This window comes from Ipomoea triloba, chromosome 9 (genome assembly GCF_003576645.1).
Source record: "Ipomoea triloba cultivar NCNSP0323 chromosome 9, ASM357664v1".
NCBI lineage: Eukaryota > Viridiplantae > Streptophyta > Magnoliopsida > Solanales > Convolvulaceae > Ipomoea > Ipomoea triloba.
Genome location: NC_044924.1, coordinates 6,618,118 through 6,632,483, shown reverse-complemented (window position 1 = coordinate 6,632,483; position 14,366 = coordinate 6,618,118). Strand labels below are relative to the sequence as shown.

The 14,366-nt window shown below is 34.2% G+C and overlaps 1 protein-coding gene across 1 annotated transcript; it reads right to left on the bottom strand.

Moving 5' to 3' along the window:
• Positions 1-1,123: 1,123 nt before the first annotated feature.
• LOC116029396 (CBL-interacting protein kinase 18-like) lies at positions 1,124-4,209 on the bottom strand. Its single transcript, XM_031271384.1, has 2 exons — positions 4,047-4,209; positions 1,124-3,086 (listed from the first exon to the last, which is right to left on the bottom strand). Exon 2 carries the CDS (start codon positions 2,669-2,671, stop codon positions 1,262-1,264), a length of 1,410 nt encoding a protein of 469 aa, XP_031127244.1. The 5' UTR covers positions 2,672-3,086; positions 4,047-4,209; the 3' UTR covers positions 1,124-1,261.
• Positions 4,210-14,366: the final 10,157 nt, after the last annotated feature.

Sequence of the window (14,366 nt, the reverse complement as noted above, 5' to 3'; positions counted from 1 at the left end):
AATATACATTTGTATTTATAAATTTATTATATTTGTTTTTTTTTCCTGTAATTTTAATTAATTAAGTTCAAAATTAAATGATCTATATTTTTTTACGTATTTATGAAAATCTCTTATCCACTCCAAATAATGTAAGATTATTTACCTTTTTTTTAAGTTATTAAACGTTCTTACTTACAGAAATGTTTTGGGAAAATTGTATATAAAGATTAGCTAGATGAAGAAGAAAGCAGATTTGGTAGATTTTGAAATTGTTTAAAGTCTCAACCTCTTCCATCATTAGCAAATTCTAGAAGCAATCAAACGTAATTAGACCACATCAAATCGACCGGTTAGAAGACAGGCAACAAACTAGGTTTGGTTATCACAAAACATGTAGTGTGCTTATTGCCTAATCCTTGCCTAATTTCTTTGGTTTTTTCTTAATTTGTTTTATAAGGGGAATAAATAAATTAAAATAACATTTTTAGATTTGGGGATTAGTAACATTTGTTAGGAGTTGAGGGGGAAAAAGTTGGGTGGCGGTGGCTACGGCGGTGGTGGTTTGTTACAACCACTTCATAATTAAAGAGACAGGCTAGCACTAAGATGCTTCTCTGCATTTCAATTGTTTTTTGCTCTTTCACCAATTCTCCAGGCAACCATTTGGTGGATTCATTATTGGGTATAAATTATATTGTGTGAGTCCCAACCCCAGCTAAATTAAGGTCCAAATTAGACTATTGATGAGAGCGGTATATTAGTCTCAGTTTCAAATTCAACTTTTAGTGGAAGCGGTCTATTAACCTAATTTTTTCTTAATCAATCAGCTGTGTGCACACCCTCGAATAATGAACTCGTCACCTCCTCTCCCCCAAAAGAATTTATACTTTCAACATCATTGTAAAATATGTGAATATGTTATATAGTGTAAGATTCCATGAGTGGATTAATGTAAGATGAACAAATTTAGCTAGAGTATAGACCTTACTTAGCACTTAACACAAAGGCCCAAATACTACATTTAGTCATCGGTTATGGACCGTTTTCCATCAGATATAAGAGAAGCATTTGGAGACCTGGTAGTGACTCTATCAAGTTCCAATCACAACTATGAGGATTCATGGTGGAGATAGGGAAGAGATGAAGAAACATAGTCTAGGCATAAAACTGGAATATATAAAGCATAGTTCAGTAACAAATGAATTTGAAAGCAGTAAAGATGAAAAAGTTCAAAAAAATTCAGGCATTGAAAGGAAAGGCTTAGTGGTTCTAAGATTAGCTAGTTAACAGCTAAGGGGGGAATTTGACAGGAGTGCATATCTGCAGGTTGCCCTTCTTTCTGCTCAGCTTGTTGAAGCTCATCGCCTTGCCAAATCCAAGCGATGTCTTTCAATGCCGGCCTTATTTCCTGCTTCATCATCTTCCTATACTCGAGCGTATCTCCGTTGGACTTCTTCATCTCGACGAGATGAAAAGCGGGAGTGACTTCGAATATCTCAGCATCGATGGACAGAACCCCTTTCCTTCCTAGCTTCGATCCTTCCAATTTCAAACACCCTCCATCTTTCTTCGTTAGCTTCAGTTTTAGCTTCCTCGCTATGTCCTCCAGCTTTGTGATGATGGTTTGTGCCGGCTGCATGGATGTAAACCTCGACTCGCTCTTCTGATCACTGCCCTCGAACAGGCCGGACAAGTCAAAACCTGACGAGAAAGAGATAATGTCGAAGGCATTCAAGTTTGTCAGTTTCGAGGATTCTTGCTTTGCCTCTGCTGTCGTGTTGGCGGCATTCTCACAGTGATCAAAAATAGCATCATCTGCCGCTTTTGCTTCCAAGTCTCGGAGCCCGGTATCCTCGTGAGGTTTCGCAGATTTCAAATTAAAGCCCTTTCGGAACCAATGGGTACCCATGATTTTGGAAATGGGAATTCTTGTGTTCGGGTTTGGATCTAATATTTTCGAGATCAGCTTACAAGCATCAGACGAGAACCACTTAGGATACGTGAACTCCGCCTGACATATCTTTCGGTACATCTCCATCAAATTTGAATCATGGAACGGAAGATATCCGGACAAGAGAACATATAAGATCACCCCGCAAGACCAAATATCAGCTTTAGCACCGTCATAGCCTCTTCGGTTTATCACTTCAGGAGAGACATACGCCGGTGTCCCACAGGTGGTATGAAGCAAGCCATCTTGGCGCTTAGATTCCGCAAGAGCACTCAATCCAAAGTCCGTAATCTTTAGATTTCCATTGTCGTCCAGCAGGAGGTTCTCGGGTTTCAGATCCCGGTGATAAACGCCTCTGCTGTGGCAGAAGTCAACCGCGCTGATCAGCTGCTGAAAATATTTCCTCGCAACATCTCCCTTCATCTTCCCTTTAGCTACCTTGTTGAAGAGCTCACCGCCTTTAGCATACTCCATGACGATGTAAATCTTCGTTTTGCTGGCCATGACCTCGTAAAGTTGCACTATATTGGGATGTCTAACCATTCTCATCACCGAGATCTCCCGCTTGATTTGTTCCATCATCCCAACCTTGAATATTTTCTCCTTGTCAACAATCTTAATGGCCACACTCGCCCCAGTTTCCAGATTCCTCGCATGGTGGACCTTGGCAAAGGTGCCTTGTCCTAACAATTTCCCCACTTCATACCGTTGCATCAGTACACTCCCTTTACTCTCCATCTCAACTTCCAAAACCTCGTACAAACTGATTCACTACTCCTCCGGCTAAGACAGTACAGACTCTCCGGGAAAGAGTTCGATCTTAGGCACACTGCAGCTTAACCGTCTTCACAGAGGTCGTGGTAAGACACAACTTGTCCTCCAAAATATTTAGCAACAGTCGGGATTTGGTAAGTGAATCCAAGGCGGCCGAATATTACTTTTACAGTCTCATCAAGCTTACCAGAGGAAGGCTCAAATAGAGCTCTAACCTCATCAAACTCGCAGAAAGACTTCTTAACGGGAAAGCACATCTTTCTGCATTCCCCGTCCTTTAAAATGAACCCAAAAAAACTCAACAATGCAGAACTTAGTCGCAAAACAGAAAACAGATGCACACACAACCCGCAAATTCCAATCCTAATTCAATGTTCACCTGGAACAAATAATAGCAGTAATCTAAATCAGTCAGCATAAACTACTCTGCATCACATGAGCAAAAACAACAGATTAAGGAATAAAAAGCAAACGACAGAAGCACACACTAAACCAAATATAGAGGTAATAAGATGTAGTTACAGCATAGGGAATTTCAATATGCCAGTTTGAGCTCCAATGTTACAACAACACACATGAAAGAAGAGTAAAGCTTTTGAGGGAATAAGGTAATAAATGATTAAACTCATAATCACTTCAGAAATTCATGCCATCATAGAAAAATATGAGTAATTAGTTCTTCAATTCAAAGTATACAAAGAAACATAAGCTTAGTCTTGATGAATTAACCCACAGAACAGTAAAACCAGGAGGAAAAACCAAACTTTGTTACTGTTAATAAATAAATTGAATATGAAAAATTTAAAACAAAACAAAAAAGGGATAAAAATCAGAGCTTTATCAATGTACAACAATGAGAGAACAATCAAGTCCTTCAAACAACATGAACACAAGAAAGAAAGAAAATAACCATGATCATGCAACTTCATTACTAGTTACTAGGAATAACAAGATTAATAAATTCAATAAATTCCTCAAAATAACATCCTAGTAAATTTCTGCCACGCAATGAAAAGATTAATAGATCACTCAAAGTGGCAGAGATATAGGAGTTTGCCCTTCTAGATCTCTCAAAAGAGGTAGAATTCTGCAATTTCTTTTTCCTTCTTTGCTTCCCAGCAAGAACAGAAATACAGATATGCAAATCCCCCCCAAACAAAAACACCCACACAAAAAAATCTATGAAAAATAACTACAGATTAGCATACACAAAAGAATTACTTAAATATGCAAGCCCACAGACAAAAATCCGCATGAACATTAGAACAAACAAGTTGTGCGCATCAGGAAGACAAAAAACATGGATATTTCAGCAAAAAAAAAATTGAGAATTTATTACCTGCAGAGTGAAAAAAGAGAAGAATCTGCCCAAAACCAAAGATGAAGAGAGGAATATGCGGTCCTTTTCGTTCTGGACGGATACAGTCTTGAATATTTATGGGGTCACTAACAGTAACAGCGGCCCTATAAAGCTGGAATGGCAAAGGACAATCTACGAGTAGGAAAATGGAAGTCTTAGGTTAAAATTTATACTTAGGTTAGAGCCTTTGTCGGCCACTAATCATCTATTTAGGCGGCTTAGGTTCCAATTTTCAAGAATTTACTGAAACGCCATTCTGAAATTACAGAATATGCTCTGTTTATTCTTTCTGAATGCTGTGTATTTTATATTTTATATAAATACTATTTTAACAGAAATAAATTACCGGAGAGATCTGATCTATTTTAGACAACTCGTGTAATTGCCGAATTGAATTCAAATATGTTTAATGTATTGATATTTGAATTAAATTTGACTGTATATCATTTTCCGTTTAAATATTTGATTTTTATGCAAAATAATTAATAAGGAATGAATTAAGAGTGCAAAAATAGTTATTACAACTTGCTATTTGTTTTTGGTCTGAGTTGGAAACAATATTACTAGGTGCATGAACAAATTTCAACGTTGAAATTCACGTTTGGTACATTAATAAAATGGTAAATCTTAAAAAAGAAATATTGTATGTCGTTACGTGTACAAAAGAATTAGAGTAATTAAGTGATTTTTATATGGAATTTAAAGCAATTAGCCATTAGGGAGCTACTAATAAAAAAAATGGTGTGTAATTTAAGCCAATAACCTCACGAAAATTATATTTGAGTTAGAATCTCAAGCAGTTATAACCAAATGTGTTAAGCTTGGTGATAAGTTACCTTAGTTTGGAAGTAACGTTAGTCAGGAATAGGAAAACCAAATCAGGATTGATATTGACTCGAACATCAATCTAACAACTCGATAGATCAATCGCCTCCTCTTGCTAACGATAACTATGTTTGCTTCCCTCCTCAACCCAAGTGGCAATAGTCAATTGTAATAATCCCAACAATCGTCATATGACAAAATAAAATTTTATATTCATATATTTTATCGTCATCGTATATCATACCTGTTTACGTTTAGTCATATTACCATCTAAAATTAGAATTTCAATATTTGCGGCCAACGGAATACATATGAATCAATGTAGTTATGCACAACATGACGTGCAATGAAGTCTTTGGATTTAGTTTTTCTTTCATCTTTGAATTGAATATTAGTTGGATACAAATTAGCGTACATGCAAGTGTGCAAGTATTAGGGGTTTTCCAAATGTGGGTCAACGTCGACGGAATATAATGGAGGTTAGTGGGAATGTAAAATTTAACAGAGTTTTTTTCCAAATTGATTTACTCTGTTCTGTGTGTTGATTTTAGCCGCTTGCTAGCCGCCCCTGGCGCCGTCATCCAACTACCTATTCTTATTGTAGTATTGTCTATTGATGGCGCGGCGCCGCGGCTTACCTTGACGCCGCTTGCCAAACGTTACTCACGCCTCCCATATCAAACAGTTCAATATATGACCTTTGCATTTTCCACTTTCTGTTGTTCCGTTAACAACCAAACACAAACAATACGTGATTCTCGAATTACAATAAAATCGTTTCTTGTATTTATATATTTTTTTAGTACTACAATTTAAAATATACATAATATCCGCTTAACATGATAATGAACCTCTCAAAGTGAGGAGGGTCCTTGTGCGTATTAAGCAAATGTCTAACATCTGTGTTCAATTGAGTTACCATGATTTACATCATCCCAAATGTTTTGTCGGTATGTTGAGTTTACATCCTTCCAGATGTTTTGTTGAGCCGGTGTGTGAGGGACCCTTGGGGTTACGGATTCAACCTTTTGGGGAGCAAAGTAACCTTTTTTTTTTTAATTTTTTGTCCGACATTATTTTTCCTCCCCTTTTTATCTCTCTCTCCTCCTTCCTAATTGTGGCTGACAAAAATTTCAAAAAAAAAAAAAAAAGAAGAAAAAGAATACATTATTATTGAGATTGCTCTTATTAGCTCTAGTGTTATGTTGCAAACATCACTTTTTTAGTTTTTTTTTTTTTTGAATTTCAAGAAAAAGACAATCACAATTTGATGATGTGCGTTATATAAACCCCAGATTGTAATCTTAATTATTGAGAGTAATTTATAATTTTATAATTATTAAATCAACAATCTAACAAATTGCTAAAGACCATGTAGTCTAGTGGCACCCGGTGTCCCAGTTAATACTCCCACATCGAGTCTCACTGTTAAAAAAGTAGTTATGAACAGATACTACATTGTAACATAGTCAGTAGTACTAAACAAAAAAAGTATATAAAGATCACGTTTTGTATTTAATAGGTGAGCAAATGGTGCGACGTAAAACATGACACGCGAGTCACGACGTGTGTATCAGTGTATGCATTAAGAAAGAGTGAGGGAAGCATGTGTTGCGGGCACGCACATGCGGTGAAGTTGAAGCACTGCACAACCGCTTTTTACTCCGTTCGGATTACGTCACCCAGATGGGCTGTTGCCCATTGTGTTTCCCTCTCATTCCTGTTTTTTTTTTTTGTTTTTTTTTTCTTTTTCTTTTTCTTTGCATTAATTCATTTTATTTTATTTTTATTTCACACTTGTATTATATTATCAAAAGTAAATTATTGAAAATAATAACCGTGAAATAAGTTCTTAACAGTTACCTCTACTGAGATTTAAACTCACTATTTTTCGTGTGAAAGTGTAAATTGAGTGCCACTAAACCACAAAGTCTTTGACTAAAATAAGTTCCATAATTATACTGAAATGTGTAATCAAGAGCATCATCGTCTTTAAGAATTTTTCTTGGAGTTTTTGAGATCCCATCATGCCATGTAGAATAGAGGTTCAGGAGCAAATAAATAAATAACAAAAATAAAAAGAAAATACGGAAACTAAAAATAAAATTAATTATGCAACCACCACTTGGAATGAACTGTTTGTTCCTTTTTTTCTTTTTTTTTTTTCAATGTGTCATACAAAAAACTTAAACTTGCATAATAAAGTGCAATTTCTTTTCTCTACTCTCACCTCCACCTAAGCTATAAAAAAAAAAAAAAAAACCCGCAAAAACATTCAAAATTTCGCGAATGGTGACACTATAAGTTATTTAACTTTAAATTGCCCCAATTAAATTTTGAGGTCAAAGTACCTGTCAGGTCTCTGTACTGTAGCATTTTATTCAATTTAATCCATGTACCTCAATTTTGATTAATTTAGTCTCTAACAATTAAGGACAATATTTAACACCGTTTATTTAGACAAAGGAATATCTCCATATGATTAAAATAATTATAAGCTTAATAGTTAAATTAAAGATGAATTATTAGACAAAATTAAAAGTCAACAAAGCAAGTAGTAAAATCACTATAATCAATCATTTTGATAATTTAGTCAGTTGTTATGCCGTGGACCATGCACCATGGCTAATACTGCAATTGTGTTGAAAAGAAACTACAGTTGCGCGGAATAGAGGCCGTTTCATCCGTCTAAAATTGCAGTTGTGTTGAATTGATAATGTAGTTATGTTGAACGGATACAGTTGTGTTAAACTGATACTGCAGTTGTGTTGAACGGATTAACGACCTCTGTTCCGCGCAACTACAGTTCCCTTTCAACACAACTGCAGTATCAGTCATGACATGGTCCATAGTATAATTTGCGTACTTTAGTATATTATACTGTAAATTTTAATTTATATACTACATTACCCATACTTTTTTATTCACATGCCATAAGTAGAACAACATAAATTACATAAATTTAAACTAAACAACCTCAATATATAACATTTTACAATAATGGCATTAATCCAATAAAAGGATGGTGAAAAACGTGAAAGTCAAATATTAAATTGTCAAGTCAACCAACTTGCACACATGTTACATCACCAATATACCAATTTAACTAGTGCACTACAATGAATCCAACTATTACATATTCCAACTTCAACATCTTTTCCCTTTCATATCCAACTAATTAAATTACTCAGTCCAACTTCATATACCAAAAATATAATAAAACAACATAAATTTAAACCAACCAGTGTGAATAACATTTTACAATAACGACATTAATCCAATAGAAAAATTATGAAATTATGAAATCATGAAATCAAGCATCAAATTTTTGCGCATATAAAAACTAGAATCTGACCGAGGTTGATTCCGCGATTCGCGATTTACTTCTGCATTGACTTTATGGGCGGAGTTCTGTGAGCTTATGATTAATTCGGCAAAACTGAGATCACTTAAGTTTTTTTTTTTAATAGAAATGATCAAGCTAACAGATTTGTACACATGTTACGTCATCAGTATACCAATTTAACTTGGGCTCTACTATTTACATTTTTCCAGGTTCCAGGTCTCTTCCTTTTGGTGTCGGACTGATTAAATTACGGCGTCGGTCCAGCCTGTGATCCTCAGGGAAAACGAAATCTGCATAAATAAATAATATAATTGTGCAAGTAAACAAGTGTAATTAGGTTTTAATTTGTTAAAAAGGGATTAACATAAGAACACGTGGTTATTGACCAGAGAAATTGGGATAAGGATGCCAACGGTCTGGGTTCATGGGATGATGGGATACATGTTCATCTCATCTTCTTCCTGTTTCTTCACTTTTAAACCACGTGATTAGGGGGGAAAATAGATCAGACGGAGGCTGATCCGATCCGCGTGGTGTTAGGTTTGAACAGATAATTATATTAATTACTTCCTATTTTTTAATTAATAATTAGCAATTTAGCATGTGTCTTTTTTTCCTTTCGGGCCACGTTAGTGTCTCTCTATACTTACCACTCACAAATCGAAAACTTATCACATAATGTGACAAGTTTTAATTTGTTAAGATATGAAATAAAAATAAAACAATTAAAACTTCTCAATATCGCTTTCACAACCTTCATTTGGTAGAGTCATTACATGTCACTTGACCATAATGTCATTGGTACTCAACAAATACTTAATAGAGTACGTGAAAATAATTTACAGAAAAATCTCATCAAGTATTTTAATCTATTCCTATAGGCATTATTCCCCGTTTGTTTTGGCTTTCATTATATGATATCACCGAGTGTTTTTTGTATTTTAAAGATTATTACAATTGTCATTTTCATTTGTAATTTTTTTTAATGATGTATGGCAATTCTAATTTGGGTTCACAGATTTGGATTGAAATGATCGAATTTAATAATTTCTTTATGTAATTGGTCTTATTCAAGATAAAAATTCAGTTTTGGCCCACTTTTGATTGGACCCGCAGTCACTATTTGAATAACTTAATATCCAATTTAGTTACTCTACAAAAAAATTAATCTTCAATATAGTGATTTTTCTTCGATTTAGCTCTAAATGACTTTTTATGCTTAATTAAGTCCTCAATTTTTATGATTTTACCCAATTTAATCATCGACTGTTGGAATTAATGACTAAACAGAAAAAATCATTACAATCAATGACTAAATTGAGTAAAATAACTATAGTTGAAAACTAATTTGGATTACTTTAAACTATTATAATTGATGACTAAATTAGGTATTAATAGAGGTAAAATTACCAAACTATCTTAACATATGACTAAATTGGGTAAAATCATCGAAGTCGAGGACCTAATTAAGCACAAAAAGTCGTTTAAGACTAAATTGAGAAAAAAAATCACTATAATTGATAATTAATTAGGTATTAACACCTGAATGTATGCTTTGTGTGAAGTCTTCGTTGTGACTCTATTTGATAAGAGACCACAAGGAAATAAATAAATTTAAATTTTCAATAATTAATCGATTAAATAAAAAATTTCAATATAGACAGTCTTATCGAAAGTCGTACTTGAAATTCTAGTAATCAGTTTTGCCCCACTGATATGACAAGATGATAATGAAATATTAAGCTCATCGAATTATATTGCTAAAAGTGGACTGACTTTCCTGCTTAAAGAATTGGCCATATATATATATATATATATATATATATATATATATATGTATGTATGTATGTATGTATGTATTATTATTTATTTTTTTTTGCAACGGCCATATTGAAGATAAGAATTCACTTTTGGCCTGATTGATATTACAATATGATAATGATTAATCCTAATCTAATTGAATGATTAAAAGTGGAATGATTTTTAAATATGTTTCGATTTGAAACCGTGAATTAGTTCTCTATATTTGCAACTACACTCTAAAATCCAAAATAAGAATAATTTAGAATTGTAAAAGTACTGTGTATCTATTTTTTATTTGAGATTATTGGATCATGATGGTTAAAAATAATATCAAATGTTCATTTGAGATTATTGGACGAACAATATAGTTAAAAATAAGAAAAAAAATACAATGATAATTTTGTAAGTATTATGAACTTTGGATATCCACTAGATAAGCTTGGCAGTGCATCAACTAATAATTAACAATGCATTCAAGATTTAAAAAGAGTTCACCTAAGTTTATTGCATTGTAACATATTAGTGTAAGTTATTATGCATAAACTTGGATGCACTATTGGTTATCATAATGTACTCCTAAACTTGTAAAATGCACATCTAAAGCCTATAATAATTACAAAAATGTCCACCACATTTTTAATTTTTCATACACACCTTGCTTTTAATTTTCCCCCTTATTTTTCAACATATGATCTACCTAGATTGTTGTTGTTGTCCACTTCACCTCCAAATTAAAACATTTTATTTTAGATAGATTTAAATGCATGTCACACCAATGCATTAAAATTAGACAAATAAACATGAGATCGAATTTTAAAATAATTTCCAAATTTAAAAGTGGTAAATCAAATATCCCTTAGAACATCCCAATATAAATAATGGAAGATAGGAAGTCCAACTTGAGTACTCGACCTTCTCTTTCCTTCATGGCACTCAAAATGACAATATTTTACAATATTTGATTTTTGTAATTGAACTAAATATTGTCACATTTATAAATAATAAAAAAAATGCAAGAATCCACATTTATCCTGCATGATGTGCCCAACAAGCGCCATGCATAGCACTCCTTGGTTGTCTGTCACTTTTTTTTTTTTTTTTTTTTTTAATCTTATTCTTCTAAGATGTCAAAGTAGACTTTACCTCAAGATAAGATTCTAATTTCATTCCAGTATATTGAAATTAGATAAATAATAAGCCAAACACCCCTCATTATAAAATTAGCAAGTGACGAATAGATAAGCTCCTGCAAAGAGATAGGCTTAGTTTGCACAAATGCTACAAAATTTACAAATTGGGTATGGAGATAAGGATGAATAAAATTTGTAAATGGCATTATTTTCTTTATAGAGTTAAAAATAAATAAGTTTCAAATATGGCGAATCAAAGTGGGTGTGACGACGCTCAAATTTGTAAGTGTCGTTTTAGATACAGATGGATCCAAACATTGGAAAATTGGACCATTAGAATTTAGAACATGCTTTTGTTTTGATTGGTTTTCCCATCATAGTCCGACAGCCAAAGTGACAAAGTAGCAAATAAAGAAGTCTTATCCTTATTATCATTTTATTCCCTGTCTCTAGTGCAAATTAAAGAAACCGATCTTAGATGCATATCTATTTATTAACGAGGTAAACCCCACTCCTCACTATGTGAGTATGTGGGTAGCCGGCAAAGAGCCACAAGGAGGTAAATCAGCCTAGGTTACCCATAGCTGACCGGCACAAACTCAAGGGCTTGAGGTTCGAACCCACGACCTCTCGGCTGCAAGTGTAACTCTCTTACCACTTGAGCTGCCCTTACGGGCAATCTTAGATGCATATCTATGATCATATATGGGGTGGACAATATTAAATACTTCGTTTGTATCAATCGTATAAGATTTGTGGGATTACATTATAATACATCGGTTTAAATCAGTTGATTATTCTTTTTTATATGTATAGTTATCCTAGGGTAGGGATTCAAATGAATTTAGAATATATTATACATTGGCTAAAAGGTTGTCGGGTATTGAGGAGCTATTTGGGCATGTTATTGGAGGTGTGCAAGAAAGAGATGGAGAGACAATTGAAAAATCAAGTTAAAATGCGTCTATAGAGAGGAGAACAAGGTGGCTAATGATTTGACGGGGCTCTTGGTTCAATACGTACAATGGCCGCCTACAAGTTTACAACTTGAACTTTGGGAAAGGAAAGACTTAACATCTCTTGCAAAGAACTATCCTGCATACCCGGTGATGGCTTGGATATTGGCAGTCCCGCGTTCGGCCTTGGCCCAAGCGGTTGGACCAAGTGCATTTCAATTCCAGATTATAGAACCCGTGTACTCATTTTCGAAAAGAGTAGCTAGGATGATTTGAGTCTAAATTTAGGAGACTACTTTCTTTATGTTTTTAGGCAATCAATTTGTGATTAATGTGCACAGTTGATCTATTTTTCTTAATTAAGATCAAGTACCAAAAATAGTCTCTAAGCTGTATAAACACCATAAAAAGGCTTGTAAAAGGTTCAAAATCTTTTATACTCAAAACATGAACATCCTTTTCTTATTACACTTAGATTATTTTCCTTGATTTCCAACCGGTTATATTGGCCCATCTTCAACTATCAAGGTCGTAAAACCAACACCCGGGACCAGGACTAAGTATATGTTCTATGGACTATGGGTGATCCCCTCCCATTCCAAAAAAATATGATGGTTTGTTGATTGAAGGACTCAAATGGGAAAATCTTAAATGTTTAAGTTTCTTACTTTAAGAATCTTAGACATCACAAAATTCATATTTTTAGATCTCCTCAAAGTGGATTCTTATGTCCTATATTGCCAGCAAAGACAGCAATTGCATGGTGTGGGGAAAAACTATCTTCCTCATAGAATTCAAACTACTTCATANTTTTTTTTTTTTTTTTTTTTTTTTAATCTTATTCTTCTAAGATGTCAAAGTAGACTTTACCTCAAGATAAGATTCTAATTTCATTCCAGTATATTGAAATTAGATAAATAATAAGCCAAACACCCCTCATTATAAAATTAGCAAGTGACGAATAGATAAGCTCCTGCAAAGAGATAGGCTTAGTTTGCACAAATGCTACAAAATTTACAAATTGGGTATGGAGATAAGGATGAATAAAATTTGTAAATGGCATTATTTTCTTTATAGAGTTAAAAATAAATAAGTTTCAAATATGGCGAATCAAAGTGGGTGTGACGACGCTCAAATTTGTAAGTGTCGTTTTAGATACAGATGGATCCAAACATTGGAAAATTGGACCATTAGAATTTAGAACATGCTTTTGTTTTGATTGGTTTTCCCATCATAGTCCGACAGCCAAAGTGACAAAGTAGCAAATAAAGAAGTCTTATCCTTATTATCATTTTATTCCCTGTCTCTAGTGCAAATTAAAGAAACCGATCTTAGATGCATATCTATTTATTAACGAGGTAAACCCCACTCCTCACTATGTGAGTATGTGGGTAGCCGGCAAAGAGCCACAAGGAGGTAAATCAGCCTAGGTTACCCATAGCTGACCGGCACAAACTCAAGGGCTTGAGGTTCGAACCCACGACCTCTCGGCTGCAAGTGTAACTCTCTTACCACTTGAGCTGCCCTTACGGGCAATCTTAGATGCATATCTATGATCATATATGGGGTGGACAATATTAAATACTTCGTTTGTATCAATCGTATAAGATTTGTGGGATTACATTATAATACATCGGTTTAAATCAGTTGATTATTCTTTTTTATATGTATAGTTATCCTAGGGTAGGGATTCAAATGAATTTAGAATATATTATACATTGGCTAAAAGGTTGTCGGGTATTGAGGAGCTATTTGGGCATGTTATTGGAGGTGTGCAAGAAAGAGATGGAGAGACAATTGAAAAATCAAGTTAAAATGCGTCTATAGAGAGGAGAACAAGGTGGCTAATGATTTGACGGGGCTCTTGGTTCAATACGTACAATGGCCGCCTACAAGTTTACAACTTGAACTTTGGGAAAGGAAAGACTTAACATCTCTTGCAAAGAACTATCCTGCATACCCGGTGATGGCTTGGATATTGGCAGTCCCGCGTTCGGCCTTGGCCCAAGCGGTTGGACCAAGTGCATTTCAATTCCAGATTATAGAACCCGTGTACTCATTTTCGAAAAGAGTAGCTAGGATGATTTGAGTCTAAATTTAGGAGACTACTTTCTTTATGTTTTTAGGCAATCAATTTGTGATTAATGTGCACAGTTGATCTATTTTTCTTAATTAAGATCAAGTACCAAAAATAGTCTCTAAGCTGTATAAACACCATAAAAAGGCTTGTAAAAGGTTC